At 40.7% G+C, this 20,525-nt stretch overlaps 2 protein-coding genes across 2 annotated transcripts; one reads left to right on the top strand and one right to left on the bottom strand.

Annotated features, from left to right (window-relative positions):
* Positions 1-658: 658 nt before the first annotated feature.
* On the bottom strand, positions 659-17,952 carry LOC135196451 (uncharacterized). Its single transcript, XM_064223292.1, has 3 exons — positions 17,816-17,952; positions 13,757-13,920; positions 659-942 (listed from the first exon to the last, which is right to left on the bottom strand). Exons 1-3 carry the CDS (start codon positions 17,862-17,864, stop codon positions 889-891), a joined length of 267 nt encoding a protein of 88 aa, XP_064079362.1. The 5' UTR covers positions 17,865-17,952; the 3' UTR covers positions 659-888.
* A 734-nt stretch (positions 17,953-18,686) lies between these two features.
* On the top strand, positions 18,687-20,210 carry LOC135195984 (uncharacterized). Its single transcript, XM_064222484.1, has one exon. It carries the CDS (start codon positions 18,687-18,689, stop codon positions 20,208-20,210), a length of 1,524 nt encoding a protein of 507 aa, XP_064078554.1.
* The last annotated feature ends 315 nt before the right edge of the window (positions 20,211-20,525 follow it).

The raw sequence follows: 20,525 nt of genomic DNA, 5'->3' as shown, positions 1-20,525 counted from the left end.
CCTCTTCCATTCTGTATGAATAATAGCAAGGAAACTTACAGAATGTTTTCCACACTATGAATATTATATCTTTGTCTGGTGGTGGCCAAATGAGACTGCACTGTCATCCCAAGGCCATAATGGCTTTAACAATATTTAAGATAGTTGAGTGGTGATGACAGTGAAATATACACAGCTTGCCAAAGACTACTTTCCATCTTAAAAGTTGGGTTCACATTACATCCCTTGACCTTGATTGGTGAAATGTACAGTACAAATATTAAATTGTATGTTGAACTCTAAACTGTGTATACAGTATTTCAAACCTTTTGTATATATCCTTTCTAGAGTAAACAACTGGAATAATGTGACATACTTGAAAACAGATGGCTGATGTGTATTTTAGTGGGAAAAAAAAAAATCGTTTTTAAAATAAATGTGCCTTCTTTAAATTACAGTAACAGGTTGGGCCAACAAACCTGGTTAAGAGGGTTACACATACTTGCTGTATATATATGAAACTTGCCAGACTTGATAAATTCTGCCAATACAACACAGTTACCTAAAAAGGAAACTTAATACATTACAGCGTACTGTATGACATCTAGTTTTATAAAATGTATCTGCACAGCATAGAGGATGATTCCAATCAGAAAGTGCAAAAGGATAAAAAACAATGTTTGTAACTCCCTGTTTTAATTTTAACATGGAATGAAAATAAATTACATAGCATTAACAGTACCATGACTTGCCATTAATTATTTACAAAAAACTTTTACAGAGGTACAGCACATAACTAAAATTTTTGGAAACTTGCCAGACAAGTACTGCTCACCAAGTAATCTTATTGATAAACAAGACTACAAGAGAAGATGTATTTTGCTGGCCATTCGGATATTCGCTACGTGATTACTTGCCAATCTTGGGGCCCAAACCTAGCTCAACCAAACCTGAGTTCTTTGCCTGAAACAGAAGAATGAAAACATGAAGTACATGACTGTCTTTGGCTTAGGTCCTGTGTAATCAGAATGTAAACAAATTACAGATCAAATTAAAGGTAATCAAGGTAATTTTATGCATGCTTCGTTACAAAAGTAATAAAAAATATCAACTAACTTAATATTCATCATCCTTACATATGAATTATTAATCTTAAGCTTCTCATAATGCATAGAGCAAAATAAGACATGGTAAAAGACAAGGTAGAACTTTTCAAAGTAAATAAAGTAAAACAATGCCATTTTTCCCACTTTTAATAAAATATGGCAGTGGGAAAAATGTATTTCAACTTAATTTTGGATCCTGAAAACATCCACACTGGCAGTCCTAGACTTGGACAACATGGATAGGCTAAAGGGCCTCAAGAACTTCCACACCATGAACATTAACTTCTTACTGTAGCTATTCTGCATGTCAGTAAAACAATACAAGAAACCTACAAAGTTTACACTCAAAATGAGAAGAGAAAAAAATACAACAATCAGGAATGGGTTTCAGATGACATTGTTGCAAAAAAAAAAAAAAAAAAAAAAAAAAAAAAAAAAAAAAAAAAAAAAAAAAAAAAAAAAAAAAAAAAGTTACTATACTTATATGCCATTGTCTTAATAAAAGGCACAACAGACTAATTATAGTAGTTATTCTGCAAAAAAAAAAAAAAAAAAAAAAAAAAAAAAAAAAAAAAAAAAATCCTTTGGTGGAGATTTAAAAAAATCCTTTGGTAGAGATTTAATCTTCACAAAAATAATTTGCCAATTATTCGTACAAGAAATCTTCAAGTCACCAAAACACAATTTAGGCAGCAAATCACAATATATAAAGCATACAAACCAAACCTTTTCAGAAAAAGTCATGTCACTCTCCATTAGTAAGAGGCAAACTGATAATTTCCTTCATGCAATGGGGATATTAAAGAATATGTTCAGTTAAGGGGGAAAATACATTTGGGAGCATACAGTCAGAAATATATGGAGAAAATTAATGGTTTCCATAACTTCAGATTTCGTACTCCCTGGTTTTCGTAATCTTTCGAAGAAAATTTGACTGGTTTCGAACATACACCAGGAAACATTCCTTCCAAGGCCCAGCTCATGACTAGGCCTGTACTGAGCACCTAACCAAAGTATCCTCTGTTCTCTAGTGACCCATTCTGCCTTCGTTTCTTGGTAAATAAGCATCAACTTGAGTGTTAGTATTAGGCATCACCCCATGTATTCGTTGTGTTTTGAGCGTTTTATTTGAGTGCAACCGCTAAATACATGCATCATGAGGCCAAAGAAAGTTCCTTCTGTACAAAATGTGAGAAACATTGGAATTCAAGAAAGAACTCTTAGCAAAATATGACAGTCGCATGTGTGCGCTGATCTCGCTAGAATGTACAGCAAGCCCATTTCAACAGTCAACTCCATCTTAGCTAAGAAAAAAGAAGTCAAGGCAGCTGATGTTGCAGAACAAGGCAGAGATCTCAACTGGTCAAAGATGTCAAGAAGCTGTTTTTGGTGTGGATCAACGAAAAACAGTGAAAGGGAGATAATGTCATAGGCAACAATTTGTGAAAAGGCAAAGATGTTGCATGTCGATCTCAGTAAGAAAATGCCTACAAAAGGTGCTGCTGCGAATGATTTTCAGGCCAGAAGAGGCTGATCTGGAAAATTGAATAAATACCTCCAGGAAAATCAATTACCACTCAAGTGCCTCCTGGTAATGGACAATGCTCCTACATGTCCTCCTGGCTTGGAAGACCAGTTGTTAGATGAATTTATATTCATCCCAGTGCATTTATTGCCCCCTAATACCACTCCTCTCATCCAACCCATGGACCAACAGATCATTTCATAATTCAAGAAACAGTAAACAAACGCACTGCTTCAAAGATGCTTTGAAGTGACCTCAGACACTGAATTGACCCTAAGGCTAAGGCCCCACCGAATCCGTCGCGGCACGGCGCGTGCGTGCAACACGGCTATCCGTCTACAAGCGTCTCCGTCTTCTGCGCGTGTGGCCCAACCAGACACACGAGTGACGGTTATAAGACGGACAATTCAAACTTCAGCAGTAGTTGCCGTTATGAAGGGAGCGCGCGAGGTTTTCCTCTGACACGGTGCTGTCAACCAAATTAGAGGGGTTGAACAGTAGGAAAATCTGGACGTACGAAAAATTTAGAAGAGGAAAGAGTGGAGAATATGCAAAACTCTTTCATAAGTTACGATAGCGTCCAGACAAGTTTTTTTTTTTTTTATTGTCGGATAACGCCGAAAACCTGTGACTTAATTCACGAGGGCATTATATCTCGAATATCAAAATTTGATACCAATTACAGAAGATCCGTATCAACGTAAGAAACTTGTAGTAACTCTGAGGGAAGGATTACTGATTTCGAAATTTGTAAAGTTGCACTTTATTTTATTTAATACAAAAATTAAGATACGTAGAATTGTGTGTGAACTGAACACTTTGATACAGGATCTTCTGAAACAAAGATATTTACATAAAAGCATCCATTAGAATATAATAAAAAAAATACTTTAATCCTTTATCATAACCACAAATCATCCCATTTGATTATAACTCAAAGTTGGGCAGGTGGTTCAAATGCAGGTTGTTGTAGGTCTACCACAATTTCTTCCTTCATGCAGACCCAAGCTCGGAGACGCACGTCCACGTGCGGCTAAAAACAAAATGTTTTATTCCTTGTGCGTCTAGTCCGGTAACGCACCTGACGCCAAGCACGCTCATGCGCCGTGTGGGGCCACTCGTGTTTGAACTATGACAGTTGATCGAAACGCACAAAACGCGTAGCCGTGTTGGACGCATGTGACGCGCCGCGACGGATTCGGTGGGGCCTTAGCCTAAGAGCGTTCTAGAAGGATCACTTCAGTATTCTCAATTGCATATGCCTTATAGATAAGGCTTGCCAGGAAGTGACTTCCAAGACAATGAACTCTGCTTGGAGAGAATCGTGGGCAGAATGTTACCTCAAGAAGGATTTTGAAAGATTTGAGGCTGACCCTCAAGACCCTAAGGCTGTTGAGGAATCTATTGTGTCTCTGGGGAAGTCCATGGGCTTGGATGTGGAGAGTTAGTGGATGCCCACAAGGAAGAGCAGCAAGACCTTCCACAGGAACTTAAACAGATGGCAGAAGAGGAATTAGAGAAGGATGAGAAAGAGAGAGGGGATATAATAAGCTTACTTCAGTGATTAAGGGCATGTTTGCAAAACAGAACGACATAAAAAATATTATGGAAAATTATCATCCCAACAAAGACGTGATCTATGTCTCGTTCATGATGAATGACAATGCCTGGCTTCACTTTGGGCAAATTTTAAAGACACCAGAAACAAATGTCTCTGAACAGTTTTGTTGCATAACAGGGGTCCGGTGACTCTCAAGCTAGTCCTAGTGCCAGTAAAAAATGAAGAGGGGAAGTAACCCAAGACAGTGCAGGTAATCACAAAGAGATGTAAGCCCCAGATAGGTCCCTGATACCTGAAGTCCTTCTGGAAGGGGAATACTCCTCCTCCCTCTCCCCTCCTCTCTGTCTTCCATATGCTGATAAGTCTTCCATAAAGGAAAGAGTCATTCATTGATTAATTTAATTAGTCATTTAGTATTTTTATTTCTTATTGTCTTCTGTATGTAGTCTGGAATGCATTAACTGTAATTACATTATTCCTTATTAATGAGAATTATTGTTATGGATTTGCAATACTTAGTCTCATAAATTCAGTAGAGATTTAGTTTCATTTCTATTTAATGTTATCTCTCTTACACCTTCTGGTATTAAAACTCCATATTTATGCCTCTGTATTGCTTTATTCTACTTCTGGAGAGCTTTAAGAGGGCCTAGAAGTGAGGAAGTGGTCTGGATTAAACAAATTATTATTTTAACAACGCTTCTTCTGCATCATGAAATTTATGTTGACTTGTGCTTCTAATTGCCAATTTCCTTCTTTAAACCGATATCTGGAAACCTCAAGTGAACCATCCCTATGATATCCATTTCAATTGTATTGAATTCTTTTGTGTATTGCTGCTAGATGGTAGTTAGCACTTATACCGAAGTCTCATAATATTGTAAAACATGATTCAGTGGAAGGGAACTAGAGAAATGTTGTAGCGCCGAATTGATGAACCAAAATTGCAAATAACCATGAATAACAAGTACACATCTAAACCAAATGACCTGAAACCTCCAAATTGGAGTGTAACAACAATATGGCAACATACCTTTCATAGACTTCAAACCACTGCTGGAATGCCAAGAGAAATCCAAAATTCAAAGTTCTTAATTTTTCATGTGTAATATTAAGAAGGTAATGCATGAAAAAAGCTAAGCAAGAGCTGTTCATAAACCAAATACATCAGAGGATTAAAGACATTCTACTGCAGGCACAAATTATGATGGTTGGTTGTGTAGCTAAACCCCAAAATGACACTCCACCAAGACATTCAAGAAAAAATAGAATAGTTCTCAAATACATATAAAAAATTCAAACATTTCAAAGCCACTAATATCTTTTTAAAAATGTGTATAAGCAGTTGTTTCACCAACTCATTTACCTTCAACTTAGTACCACAACACATTGAAATCGCTTTGCCAGCATGGTTATCTAGAAGCAAACATTGAGTAAAGATAGGAAAACCATTCACTGATGTGCTGACTGAATCAATATCCAAACCCCCCTCAGCACTGTATACAGGATGAAGCCAATCCAAAGGAAAGGTATGAAGCCTGTTACACAATGGTTTGTATCTACAGATTTATAAGTTTCTACAGATTTATATACAATTTTACAAATCACTGCCCTCCAATAGGGCCCAGAGTGCAAAAGCACTGTTCTCAAATATGCCATAAGGCCATTGAGAAAGAATAATAAATTCTTAAAATCTAATTGCTTCATAGATCATCCACTAGAGCAAACATGATCTGAGTATTCACTTTGTATAGTTTCAAATTTAAACCCCCATTGGGTTTTAAATCCTTCAGGCTAGCCACATTAGTCTACAAATATGTTATTGTTATAATACAATTAAGTTTGTTCATACTTACCTGGCAGATATATATAATTAAAGTGCCCACCCACCTCCCCTCAGGAGACAGTGGCACTGATAAAAATATGAATAGAAAATGGGAATAGTTCCTGATGTCCGCCTCCCAGCGGCGGGAATGGGTACTACCACCTGGCCGCCCACTGCGTGTGCCGCGAATTTTGAAATTCTGTCGGACTTCGGAGAATACAGCTATATATATATCTGCCAGGTAAGTATGAACAAACTTAATTGTATTATAACAATAACATTTTGTTCATGAAACTTACCTGACAGATATATATATAGCTGAATCTCACTTCGGATGGTGGGAAGAGACAGAATAGGATTTTTGGGAAACTAAATAATTAAGTCGATGATATACATCTTGGTTCCTCACCTGTTAGCATAGCCGACTTCGTGATTACTGTCACCAAAGTCTGCTTCTGCGTTACTAGAGTTGCCAGCGAGGTAGAGACCTGTAATGCTGGTGCGCTCTAGATGATGCTGTCAACGGGGGCGTGACCACAATGTGACTAGACCATATGACCATACTTCTGAGGGCAACGAAGCTAAAAACCACCACCTGACCTAACCTATCAAAGTTAGTTCCATAACTTCTAGGCTAAAGAAAAGGAACGCGCCTCAAGCGACCAACCCTTCAAAGTTAAAAGCACACCTATCCCTTTTCTATAGGATAGGATTCGTGTTGCTTGCTGCCCCTAATAATATATCTACGGATATGTATGGTCCTAGCGACTTACAGATCTCAAATGCGTCTTCACATCCGTCGGGAGTGTGAAGCGAACACAGAGTTGCTTCGCTAAAGCGTGGCACTCAGGATGTTACTGAGTGTCATGCCCTGTTGAAATGCTTCCGAGGCCGCGCCCTCACCTCTTGAGCATTCATATTAAGAAAAAATCTCAAATCTTTATGCAAACATAACGAATGAGACTTCTTAAAAGAACTCCTTGACTATAATGCCAGGGTGTTCTTGACATGAACTAGTCTTGTCTTTTACGGAACACGCAGATTGTCCGTTGACCTCGACTTTCTATAGTTTTATCAAGATAAAACTTGAGAGACCCGACAGGGCACAGGACTCTCTAATGCCCTTGCCCAATAATTTGTGCCATACCCTTGGTCTCCAAGCCTTCGGGTCAAGGGTTAGACAGGTTTTCGTTCTTATCAAGAACGGAAGGCTTAGAGGACAGACCGCATTATGTCATTTAAAGCTAAAACCTCTGATGATGGCTAAAAGCTCACTAACCTTCTTTGCCGTGGCTAGAGCGGTTAGAATGTTAGCCTTTCTGGTCACGTGTATTAAGTTCGCAGAAAGGATAGGTTCGAAATGCTTTTGGCATCAGAAACTCAGACTACGTCTAAGTTCCATGCCGGAACCTGCGATCCAGAAGAATTTCAAGATCTCCCCAGACCTCAAAGATCGTGAAGCTTTGTTGTTTGACAGAACCAAATCTCTGAGCCTAGAGGCCGTCAACAACATATTTACATATTCTACAATAGTTAGGACTACTATCTTATCTCATACTTCATACGGAAAGATAGAACCATAAAGAAATTCACAGAGGTAGAGTTGGAGGAACAGTCATTTCCCTTCACTATCTCCAGAAACGGCCCGCACCGATTGAACACTGAAAATAGGCAGCACTGCTTTGCCTTGGCCAAGAGACTGCCATAATCTTGAAGATCTTATCGCTTCTCGATAGTCTGAACGCCTTCAGACTCCGAGAGGAGAGATATTAGATACTTCACTAAGTGACGATGTTAGATTACACCGATTCTCTCGGGAAGGGTCTTTGGACAATTCTCTGAATTACCTGACCTCTGTGAATCCAACCTCTTAGAGGCCAACCAATGTGGCGACTAAAGCTAACCTCTAGGATCATGAATAAGGGAACAACTTAAGAGGAAGCTCCTTCATCTTCAATATCACGAAAAACTTAACGAAAGGACGCCTCAGTCTCTCCTCACTTTCGACATACTTCTAAGTGAGGATTACTCAGACGTCAGTAGTTGTTGCCTTCGATCGAGAAGACCCGCACGGACGTGCACTAGTTTAACGAACCTCTTGAGGATCGTTACGTTCCGTGCCCAAGCCCATAACTAATTCTCTCTTCTTGAGCTATGAGAGAGCTGAGAAATTATCCGAGATGATTTGGGCCACTCGATCCAAACTCACCCTTCGAGGAACTGGAGAGCTGACCAATTTGGCTTCCAATTCTTTCAGACAATGTGCCAGAACATCTGTTCCTCTGTTCGGATGTCTGGCATCCTCTCGCTATCACCCGAGGTGATCCTCAAGCCGTTGAGAGAAAATTAGAATTATTACTAGATCTTCGATGCTATTCCAATTTCTTCGTGAGGAAAAAATTGTAGAGGTCGAATTGCTGTTTATTCAGGGAAAACAAGCTTCTCCAGCGAGGAAAATGGTCCCCAGCAAACTCATCCATTCCCTCACTCAGCCTGCTTCCTTCCCTAAATAAGGCTGCGCTTTGCATAAGCAGGAGAGCATTATTATAGTGCTATGCCGCGGTAGATTCGTACAGAATTCTGTTACCGTGCGGTAAACCCGCACCGAACAAGTATAAGAGATATCTTGTTGAAATTTTCTAAGTAAACGGAAGGCATGTTCATTCAAGATTACTAGAAATTTCCTCAACCCGAGGCTAAAATCCATGTAGGGCAGAGAGACGGCTTATTCAACCATTCCCGCAAGGGAAACAGACGTAACCAACCGCGCATGTCACCGAGCTAGCCGGAACTGCGTAGATCACAGTAACAGCAGCCTTGTTCATCGTCTCGCACTATCTGCCTGAGTTGCCAGCTACTCCCTTTTACGAAGGGAATAGGTATGAAATTTATCGAGCAAAAGGAAAACTCTCCAAGCAGGCATATTTAAACGAAACAAAATTCGCTAAATACAGAAGCTGAGTTGGTGTTGTCGTAACAATACGATATGCGTATATGACTTGACCCATGCGTTAGCAAAATGACGCAAAGATAAACTACGTAAGTATTGTAGTACTTTGAACATCGAATTCTCAACTACATCTTTCCTCGACGAGGAAGAGAGAAAGAAAGGAAAACGACTGTCCACGTTCTAATGAATGAGACTTTTTAAAAGAACTCCTTGACTCTTTGCCAAGAAAAGGGAGTAATATTCGAATAGAGATCATCAAGAGAGAACCGAGGATCGAAAAGGACCGTTCAATGTTCTTATGATATTGGACATAAGACTTCCTGGATCTAGTCTACAAGTCTTTCCTTACTCCCCGGATGAGCCTCTGAAAATGAATGAGAGCTCTTCCGAAATTTGTTAATGAGTTTATCCGCTTAAACGATAAAAAACGTTAAAATCTATGTCAATGAGAACTACCCCATTTATGAGGGGTCCCCCACTTAAATGACAAAACGTTTAGTATCTTGACAATGGGGAAAACGTCCTTACTTGACAAAACTATTAGCACTTTGCTAATAGGGGAAAACCCTTTAACATGACCGAAAGTCACCCAGGAATCCGAGTATATAATCTTCCCGATTCTCAGAGAAATCGATGAAGAGGAAAGAGGGATCGAAGAAAAAATTCGGGTATGTCTCTCCGCTAACTCCGAATCCTTTTTAAAAATTTCTGTAAAGGAATGTCCTGTGGAGAGTCCTGAAAAAAAAAACCTCCTCTAGACGAGCGTTTAGAAAGCGTCAAGCGTCCTCAGAAACGTCCTGAACAGCAAATAAGACGCCTTCTACAAGTCTTTTCTCTCGCAAAGCGTCCTGCCTAGCTTCCACCGAAGCGTCCTGGCGAATGTCCACAAAAGCGTCCTGCTTAGCGTCCTGCTGAGCGTCCTCAAAAAACGTCCTGCTTAGCTACGAGCGTGTCTGAGCAGAGAACACCAAGTCTTCTGAACGACGTTTCAGAGAGGAACTCGTTGAGCGCCCTGATGCATGCAAGGCCCGCCAAGAGGCGTCCTGGCGAGCGACCTTGCCAACATCTCAATGTTATGACGAACCGCGTTTTGCGTATGACGTTGAATATTTTCAAGGGACGTCCTCATGCGAGTCTCCATGGAGAGCCGCAAGTCGCTCCTGAAGTGTGTGAACACTAAAGGAAGACTTATGGCTTTCGTCTTCAAGACGGGCCTTAAAGACCTTCAAACCTTCTTACAAAGACAGTGGCCGCCTGTGCGACAACTTGCGTCTTAGTAATGCAAAAGAACATCTCCAGAAACGCACTCAGCAAAGGAACGCCGAGCGTCCGAAAGACACCCTCGCAAGGTGCTTGCCGAGCGTCCTGGAGAATGTCTCTACTTATAGGACGTCGAGCACCTCCAAAAGCTTCCTCACTTCTAAATTGCCCTTCTTATGCCGAACCAGAGACATAAGTTGTTTGACTGTGCAAAGCAGCTTGCCGGACGTCAAACTTATCAGCTTGCTTTTCGAAGTAAAGCGAACGTTACATAACGTATACGGAGCGCCATGAGGAGAGGAGACGAATACTGAGTTGCTCCTCCAAAAGGTGGAATCTAGAATGTCCTTGATTACCAAATTCTTTTGGAATGCTAGCGAGGTTGAAACAGCTCTAACTTCATGAGCGTTCACTCGCAGGAGGCTCAAATCACTCTTCTGGCAAGATGAATGAGTCTCCTTAATAATGTATAAACGAGCGTTCACTCGCAGGAGGCTCAAATCACTCTTCTGGCAAGATGAATGAGCCTCCTTAATAATGTATAAACGAGCGTTCACTCGCAGGAGGCTCAAATCACTCTTCTGGCAAGATGAATGAGCCTCCTTAATATGTCCCTTAGGAAAAGAGCCAGTGCATTCTTCGAAAAGGGTAAATGTGGTCTCTTTACTGTTTCATCCTCTCGTGACGAGAGAGAGGACGTGAAGCGTCCTCTTCTCTAAAGCTTCTTTAGGAGGCGCGAGTCCTTCCGAGAGCTCCAACCCCTGTGTGGGGAGGACGCCTCGGAGGACGAGAAGCAATCCTTCAAGATTCGTGCACGTGCACGATCTTTAGCAGCCTGGGAAGCGTCAACAGGTTCTGCCGAAGGGACGCCAGATCGGTGGGGAGCCCCCGTAACCCTCTTGCGGCTTTCGACATGCCCTCTCCCTGAGTCCTGGGAGTCCGACAGAGGTCCAGGCCTAGAGGCATTATGGGGCCGATCTGACGCCCCCTCCACAACACAAGGGGCACTACACTTCACAACACTTGATTGGAGAGCGAGCACTTTAGTCTAAGATTACTTGATGTAATCCTCTAGCAGACACTTCTTCTAGGCCCGTAAGCCATACCACAGGGTTAGGCAAAATAAAATCTACAGGAGGTTAGAAGGTTCATTATTTCTAACTTCTGTTTACTGTGGAGGAAAACTCCTGATTCTAACACGCTCTAAAATGCGTACATGAATCCTACTTCTTCCGTAATCAGTCACACATTACACTAATTACATTGAACTTATGCAAAGAAAACATGAAAACGCCATATATCCTAAGCGAGTGTCTACCGAAAGTTCCGGTAGCTTCACCTTACCCCAAGCAGACAACAAAGTCTGAAACTAGGCTAACTAGCTTCAGACATCAAATGCAATGAAAAATTTACGATAGCGTATGCCTAGCCACAAATCCAAGTCAATAATTGAAAGAATAATTAGGATACTTAAGCGGCTAATGAAGTTTCAAAATCCTAGGCGGAGGTCTGTAAACAGTTGTTTACCGACCGGCGACAGAAAAAAATATGAATAGAAAATGGGAATAGTTCCTGATGTCCGCCTCCCAGCGGCGGGAATGGGTACTACCACCTGGCCGCCCACTGCGTGTGCCGCGAATTTTGAAATTCTGTCGGACTTCGGAGAATACAGCTATATATATATCTGTCAGGTAAGTTTCATGAACAAAATGACTGTTAAAATACTTTGTAACAAAAACTTTCATGAGCATGACTGTTAACAACTCTGTAACAGCAACTAACATGAGCACACAAATGACAAAGCTAAGACTACAGTTCAGTGGCAATGGGGACAAAACAGAAAACCAAATTAATTCACTACATTACATGCAATGAGGCAATATCCAGTCTGACATTGGCACAGGCAATACATTGAAGATTATCATGAAACCCATGATGCCTTCTCTTCAGAATAAGATAACATTCGACTGATAGGGTTGGTATCTAATATGCCCAATCACCAGCAGCTTCAGAGGAAAAGCTGCATTAGGCCAATTCTAAAGAGTAGGGTAACTAAGGAATGAGGATTGTCTGGAGCTGTATCATGACACTCCACCTGCTCAATGATATGACTTTATCCCTGACTTAGTAACAGTGCAACCAAATGATTAATGGTCCTCAACTCAACCATCTACAGATTTGGCTCCTCCAGCCACTTTTCATTTTATTCAATGTTAAAATGCCCTTGAGGGGTGCTGATTTCATACAACAGAGGAGACAAGAAAATTGGGGGCTGGACCTGCAACCAGAAAAAATTGAAGAGACACTGCAAAGAAGCTAAAATGACAATTTTCTAAGACAATTTGTATTTTTCATAGCTACAAACCTGACATCTTAACAATAGGATAATTTCTAGCGCCTGAAGCATCGGGAAGAGAAGATAAACCCTCCCACAAAGTTAGAGTAGAAACCCTATAATGGTCCCTCTTGCTATAAAACAACTTCCACTACTCTTTAGGCCACGCATGGCATTCTGTGCCAGGATTCGTTATTGTACATACATTACAGCGACACCTACTACAAGAGATGTGGGGGTTGGTCGCAGCCGAAGCCAAAAAACGAGAACACGGAAAACCTGGAGTTCCGGGGCACACACGTTGACGAGGCCAAGAAGGAGCAGAAGAAGCCATAACAACAGCACACACACACACACTAAACACAATCGAAATGGGCAATGAACCTGGTAAAGGGCGAGAGGGGTCAACCACAACTCTAGCCCATATGGTTAAAAAAAGACCGATGTGATGGCATAGATTGTGGTCCATGACACTCTTCACCCGATATACGCGTGCATTGCCACATCACACAAGATTCCTTGCTTTCATCTGCGATTTAATCAGATCCTGCTAGGCGCTAGAAATGATCTTATTGTTAAGACCGAAGGTTTGTTCACGTATGAACAAGTAATGCCTGCAGGGCAACAGACTGACATTGTCAAGAACAGTCTGATATATTTGTATAAAAGAGTATCATAAAAGAAATTACTTAAGAAAACCAGAAGTACCAATAACCAATTTTCCATTAAACAATGGTATAACTTATCTAACATCCAGAAATCCTACTTGCTGATTCAAGTAGTAAAAAATAAAATAGCCTTTCTTCCATATTTAAATGCCAAAACATTTGAGCTGTCATTTTGTATGCTTCAAACAATCTTAAAAAATTTTACAAAGACAATGTTGAAAATATTCATCCAATCGTATTTTAGTAAAGTGCTACAAAGAGAATATTAACCCTTATATACAGCATCAAAATGTAACGATATAAATTAAATTTTTCAGAGCAAATTAAACTCAAATTCAAATGATGCAGCACCACAGCAAGGTTTTTTCCAGCTAGCTTAGACTCCATATTTAAGGGTTATTTAGTTATATAGATAAATAAAGCATAGTGTTACTATACCCACCTTGTTTAAAATAAAAAATACACAAGAAATAGTTATACAGACGGAACACTTCTAGAAAACTGTACTCCTAATGTCAAAGGTACAATAAAACCATACGATACTTACAACCGCCAAGGTGACAGCAGCAAAACTAATTCCAAACAGAAGATGGAGGTTATTTTTAGTCTGTTTCTTAGAATGAGCCTCAGACCAAGAGCCACTTGGAACTGGTAAGTCTGCCATGGTTGGTGGAGTGTGATCTGCTGCATATGCCATCCTTCTGGCTAGTGCTGAAAAATGCAACAGAAGTTGACTTGTAGGTATCAAATTATTCAAGTGCACAGTCAATAATGTACACACACAAACATCTTGACTCCTGTTGCAGCACTAACCAATAAAAGTAAACTAAAATTGATACTTAATCAAAAATAGAACACGGTATACATCATTGCCAGCTAAAACTTAAGCACATACTCATATACCAATTTTAAATTTATCTGTACTTTTCCTAGGTATGCAAACCTGAACCTTTCATATGTAAGAGAACCTTTCTGTGTATGCACTGGACCGGGCTGTGCACTAATTAACAAGGGAGAGCCCATGGAGGTGGGGAGAAGGATATGTCCTTCATCCAACTTTTCCCAATTAGACTTTCGTTCACAAGACGTACACAACTATTTGAAGAATGTGGCACATGGTCTTACAGGGACTCAAACCCTCAATTTTTATATCTGGAGACTCACAGATTAGGAGGGAGGTAATGCTAGAGAAGAAAGTGAGTGTTCTTAAGTGTGTCTGGAAGGTACTTCACTTGGCTGAGAAGTAAGTGTGTACTTATCCAGCAATCCTTAGCAGTATACACTTGGTTGCCCCAGTATCCTTGTCAGGAGGCACCATGCCGCCCCTTCCCCCATACCAATTGAAGGCACTACATCACTAAATTCTGAAGAACCTGGAACCCCTCTGAGGAGAAAGTACCGTTGGTCAGGAGATAACTCCACCATGTCCCCTGTTCCCATTGTTACAGAAGGGACCAAGGATTGCACTCTAAAACAGGAGCTCACAGAGTAATTACTTTGTCTTCATTTGGGTCCAGATAGTAGTCAGGTACAAATATTTCCAGTGTGAAATTATGTGGAGTGGTATCTTTAATAATATCTCCTCGCGACACTACTGCTAAACATCCAAGTCCTGGGGGCTTCCTAATAATCAATGTTTGTTGAACTGCTACCATAGGCCCTAACAAGAATGTCTCTTACAGATTTTTGAGCAACACCCTTCAAACAGAATGAGGGGAGAAGGTGGTCTGACTCCACCAGACTACAGCCTTCATTACCTGTTGGACTGAAAAGTTCTTATGGAAGGCTAGTGAAGTTCAACACCCCAAAGGTCATGGTCTCATTGGAGACAGCAAACATGCAAAACAACTAGACATGATCGTGGCTGAAAGACAATGGGGGAAAGCCAAATGAAGGGGTATATCCTTCCACCTATGTGTGGGTATCTGCCTTGTTAGTAATGGACTGGTTCTGCACATGCATAAAAAGGTACTCCAGATATGAAAGGTGATTAGGCTAAACTATCTGCAAGATAACCCTGAAAATATTACTCAGAATAGGTCCCACAAGCCTATGATAAAACCAAAATATGGAGGACTCAACAACTTTGCATAGATGATCCAGTAACCCAAGTTAAGATATTATACAGAGAGAAATATATGCTGACAAAAAACCATGGATTAAAATAGTTTAAACATTCCTTATTTTCCCAATGAAAATTAATTCTAAAAACAAATGAATGATCCTGAATGTGTACCCATGTGGGTTTGAAGAAAAGATTACATGGCTCCCAAGTACTTTTCAAAATAGTAAATATAAACATTTCATTCAGCTACATGAGAAGCATACAAATGATGAGTTTTTTTTTTTATACTTAAGAGGATTCAGCTTTCCAATTGAACACATCTCTGTAGTAGACTATATTTCAGGTGTTTTTTCATATAAAATGTTTCACCAGATGCCATAAAGGCAACAGAATGTGAAGGAGACTATGGCCTAGTCGTCGAAGTCCTTCCTAGCAGCTTAGCCATGGTACGGATTTGTCAAATAAAATATTCCCGCACTTTTCTACTATATTCTAATAATGCATAAGTTTAAAACATGAAGCAAACGTGTCATCCAGTGGGGACTACATCCACCCCATCTTGCAGCCAAAAGTAACGCACCTCTGGAGGTGCGGGGTTCAGCATTACTCTCACAGGAGATTCCTGTCATCAAACCACTAGGATAGTACTCCCATATGGCTACGTACTGATTATCCTAACTTGATCTCCTTAATTTATACAAAATATTTGCCTAGTCATGACTCTTCTACTCCAGTTTTTCTAAGCAACAGCTCCTCATGGACTATCACTTTGGAAATGGAGTTTTCCTAAAATTTTAAGTGTTGTTAAATGAAGGATTTGGTGTTGTTTACTATCGGTCAATTTTTATTAACCTCATATCTACCCAACATGTTTGGGAACCATTTGGGAAAGCAGGGTTTTGCATGGGGGTAAAAAGTTGGGGGAACTGGACTGAAATAATGTTGTTACAGAGGGAGGAAACTCAAATTTTTTTTACCAAAAGCTCCCCCTATAACGTTGCGCATGCATGATAGCATCCCTGGATGGCCAGCAAACAACTTCTCAGGTTATTTACAGTTGAACGACAAAAAATGACAGTAAATTCCTAATACACAAACAAAATACTATAGGAACAAGGCGTAATCCGGCTTCCAGCTTACTCGGGATGCGTGCAAGATTTTCCACTTACACATAAGTTGCAAATATTATATTCCTAACTTAATGTGGAGTGGTCTTCATATTTAATACTCATAACTAGTACTACTCATACTAATGACAAGGATCAAATAAAAAGGACACAACATCTATGCTCAAATAGTTCGTTGTTTCACCAACAAAAATGTAAAAATTACAACCTATTTTTTTAAGAATAATTTTTTACATTTTCATTCCCATAAATAATTCATAAATATCCTATCCTCAAATTTCTGTATCTTTAACTCAACGTGAAACACCTTTACAAAACGTTTTTTGGGGCTTTCCTAACCCCCAACAACAACAACATAGTTTGTAGGCTTACTCCCTGAGTAAGCAAAAATCAATTTCCAAGTAGTAATATCCGATGCGGAGCTCTTGCTTAGGTAATTCTACCTCTATTTATAACATTAACAAATCGCGGAATCGCTCCTTAAGGTTCTTATTGGCCAGGTTATAAATACAACAAATCACATAGAGTGCCGGTTATAAAGTAAAATAATGGAATGGAATGGAATATACAATCCTGGCCAAAGGCCAAGTGCTGAAAAGAAGACATTGTAAAAAGATTTTAAAGGTGCAGGAGGTGGTGGGGGGACCTTGAACAGAGGTAGAGTAAAAGGAATGAAAGGGGTTGCAGTTAGGGGCTGAATGGGTGCTACTTACAAAGTACCTTAAGTAATGCATACAGTGCACTTTACCTTATCGGATGAAGTGAAATACCTAGTTACTTCAGTCGACTTTGAATAGATGATAATTCATATAGGCTAATCTATTAATCACTGGTGAAATATCCTAAGACTTGGCAGTATAATATGATTTAGGTACCTAGTAAATAATTTAAATTTGTTCTGGGATGAAGCCGGCCGATTACCCTACACTGACCCACTTAACCTAGGTATGCATATCTCCACAAAAGATTAGCCTAGCATAGGCTAAATTTATGTATGAAATTGACTATGAAGAACTAAAGTTCTCTCACAGATTGGTTAAGGTTATGAGAGAACAAACAAGTCACGTAGGATGCAACTGACGTAGCCGAGATAAGATATTTATAGCTTGCATACTTCGATGAGGCAATGCAATTTGGCACGTATCTAACCAAATATACTAATCGTAGTTCATTATATTTAAATAAAACGTTTGAATCAGATGTTAAAAATACGCATTTACACTAGGAAAGAAGCATATTTCCTTGGAAAACTCAAGAGATATGAATGTACCCAGCTATCCTATAGATAGCTACAGCAATGACGAAATCGACCGACTTTCAGCTGGGTTGCACGGAACCCTCGATCTGATTCCTCGTCCACTAAATTCTATATTTCTCAACAGCATTAACCTCAATTATATAAAATCATACTCACGTCGTGAAATAACTCCACTGCGAGCAGTGAGGGCAGCCCTGGCAAACATTTTGTATAGATTTTGTAGTGGTGACCTAACCCTTTGGTCTGTCGACTCCTGCCTTCTGCTTTCGCACTCGTACTCTGCCCTCTGTCGGCAAGACGAGAAACTCTTAATATCGACATCGGCGTAAATAAAAATTAAAACTTTTGAAATGTATGATGATTTTTAATCATAGAACTAATTTTTTAATGTATATAATTATTTAGTGGCAATATTATTAGTAAATAGTACATTTCACTCAATTTATCTCGATTTTATTGACATTCGTTGATGAACGAAATTTGAAGTCAATAATTCCGAATTCTCCTTTACCTTAATCATTTTTGCCTAGATTAATCTTATAATTTATAATTATAATTCTGTAGACTGTAATATATAACAATTTAAGGTTTTATAAGCATTCTGCACTTCATCGGTTTGTTGTTTTTTCAACTCATACACAACATTAAAATTATAAACCGAACTACATACAGTCAAGAAAAATGCTAAATCTTAGTAATCCTCTATAATTCATAAAGAACTTTGAAGAAATATGTATATGGAGACGCATATTTTGAAGTATGAAAAGCAGGTGATGGCAATAGATTCTCGCTTGACGCTTGTTCCTCCTAGATTGCGGGAGTGGTCGAGTCGTTGGGGGGTTGGTGTGTGACTGTGAGGGTTCATCCGCTTTGTTTACCTCAGTTCGTGATGAGACTGTGTTCGCGAAGGTTTATTGTCGACAGTTCTTGAGTGTGTGATGTGAGTGCTCGTAGTGACATATTATAAAATTTTAATGATGTTCGCTATAGTGTTTCCTTGGTGAGGGATGTGGTAGCGGGCATCGTCATGAGTGTGTTTAGCGAGTTCCATAAGGCTTGGCGTGCCAGATTCCCAGGGAATGATCTGCCGGCAGCATGGGAAGAGGATGTTAGGGCAAACTTAACGAAGCATCGCGCCCGGGTTGCGCTGCTGAAGGAGGAACTGGAGAAGGAACAGTTTTACGTGGAGTACTTGGAGTGTCTGTTGAGCGATGTCCAACGGCAAAAGGGAGAAGGAGTAGTTTCAGAAGACGAGAGAGACACTGTCCAAGAGGAAGAGCGCGGACAAGGCGAGGGTAGTGAAGGGGCAGGGTGTGTTGGAAGTGGTAATATAGACTCCGCTGTCACCCAAGCAATAAACACTATGATGGTGCAACGTCAACAGCATCCTGGTCGTGGAAACGCTTCTCCAGGGGAGAGTCAAGAGACTTCTCCTTCTAAAGGCGACAGTGAGAAATCAGAAGGGTTGAAGTCTCTCCCGCTCTCTGATGAAGACGACGCCCCACAGGTACCCATCACGCCGTTAGCTGCCCCTCCCCCTTCTGGCGGCAGTTCCGTAAAGGATCTGGCTCGTCGCTTTACTGCTTCAGAAGGAAAAGCTGGGGCTGGACGACCTCCTGCTTACTCTCGATCGACGTCTGTTCCAGCTCCATCAGCAGGAGGTTCCCCTACATCTAAGGAGTCACAGTTTGTGACTGTTATTTCTGTCAATGGCGCTGGACAAGGAGAAGACGCCCGGGGCAGGAAGGTGCCCCCGGCCCCGCCCCCTAAGACTTTCAGGCGATCTACAGGTAATGACGGTGAGGTTGACAGTAAACCTCAAACTGCAGCTGCTATGCCGTCCTCCCCAAGTGCTTCCCGCCCTCCTCATGCTACACCCAAGTCCCCACAGCGGCCACGCCATCCCTCCCCCGTCAGGGATGGCTCCAGTTCTGCATCCGCAAAAATGCCGCTGCAGAAGACACTTTCGGCATCGAGTGACAATCGCCCAGCCGCTAAAGATTCCAAATCTCAAAGTGGCAGGGATCTTCAGAAGTCCCCATCTGCTTCTAAGGAACTGCAGAAGTCGCCCTCTAGCGCCTCATCCTCCACAGGCAGTCTTGGCAAGAAATGCATCTCAAAGTCGTCCTCCAGCGCATCGTCGAGTGCCGGAAGTGGTGCTCCATCCCGTCGAGTAGGGTTGAGCAAGACCTCATCTGTGTCGTCCTCGCGTTGTGGGGAAGACGAGGACGAAATCGGGGGAGGATCTGCCTCTGGGGCGTCACTTGAAAATCTGACGGACGATGAACCTTTATATGATACTGTTGCTCCTGACGAAGATGAGGATACCGGAGAGTATGTACTGCTGTCGGATAAGAGTTCTGAATACAATGGAACAGATACTCTGAAGTCCGCCGCCTCTGGCGCATCGAGTGAAGGCGGACTAAGTAAATCAGGTGGTGGTGCGTCCTCAGGGGCCACGCCCTCCGGGGGATCTCCAGCCCCTGAACATCCTCCCGATTCTCCCAAATACTCGAATTATGTCAACATCGACTTCTTCTTGAAAAAGTAGGTGGTTAATGCTATTTTCACTGCATGCGTTTGTCATTTAGCAGAATTATTTTCTCATTAAAGTGTTTTGTCGTTAACATCTGTGTTAGATACCGTTCAAGATTCAAGAATACTTTTCGGGAGAAGATTTAAAGACTTCCAGTTAAATTTCTTTAAGATAAATTTTATTGTTGGATATAAAGATATGAACGTTATTGATTTTTAAAACGTTTACCCCGTTTTTAAGAAGTATTGCCATCGGTATTTTTGCTTTTTCGTGTCACGGTAAAAACCTGCTCATGATCACCATTAGAATTTTTGTCGTAGATGCCTAATT

The sequence above is a fragment of the Macrobrachium nipponense genome, chromosome 17 (genome assembly GCF_015104395.2).
Source record: "Macrobrachium nipponense isolate FS-2020 chromosome 17, ASM1510439v2, whole genome shotgun sequence".
In the NCBI taxonomy this organism is placed as follows: Eukaryota; Metazoa; Arthropoda; class Malacostraca; order Decapoda; family Palaemonidae; genus Macrobrachium; species Macrobrachium nipponense.
Note: the sequence above shows the minus strand (reverse complement) of the source record. Positions and strands in the feature narration are given on the sequence as shown.

What these genes read in the sequence shown, in the direction of transcription:
- LOC135196451 (XM_064223292.1), bottom strand. Translation starts at nt 17,864, where the DNA reads ATGTTTGCCAGGGCTGCCCTCACTGCTCGCAGTGGAGTTATTTCACGA. An exon ending in CAGTGGAGTTATTTCACGAC is followed by an intron (nt 13,921 to 17,815) that starts GTGAGTATGATT and finishes TGCATTTTTCAG; the next exon opens with CACTAGCCAGAAGGATGGCA. An exon ending in CTGCTGTCACCTTGGCGGTT is followed by an intron (nt 943 to 13,756) that starts GTAAGTATCGTA and finishes CTTCTGTTTCAG; the next exon opens with GCAAAGAACTCAGGTTTGGT.
- LOC135195984 (XM_064222484.1), top strand. Translation starts at nt 18,687, where the DNA reads ATGAGTGTGTTTAGCGAGTTCCATAAGGCTTGGCGTGCCAGATTCCCA.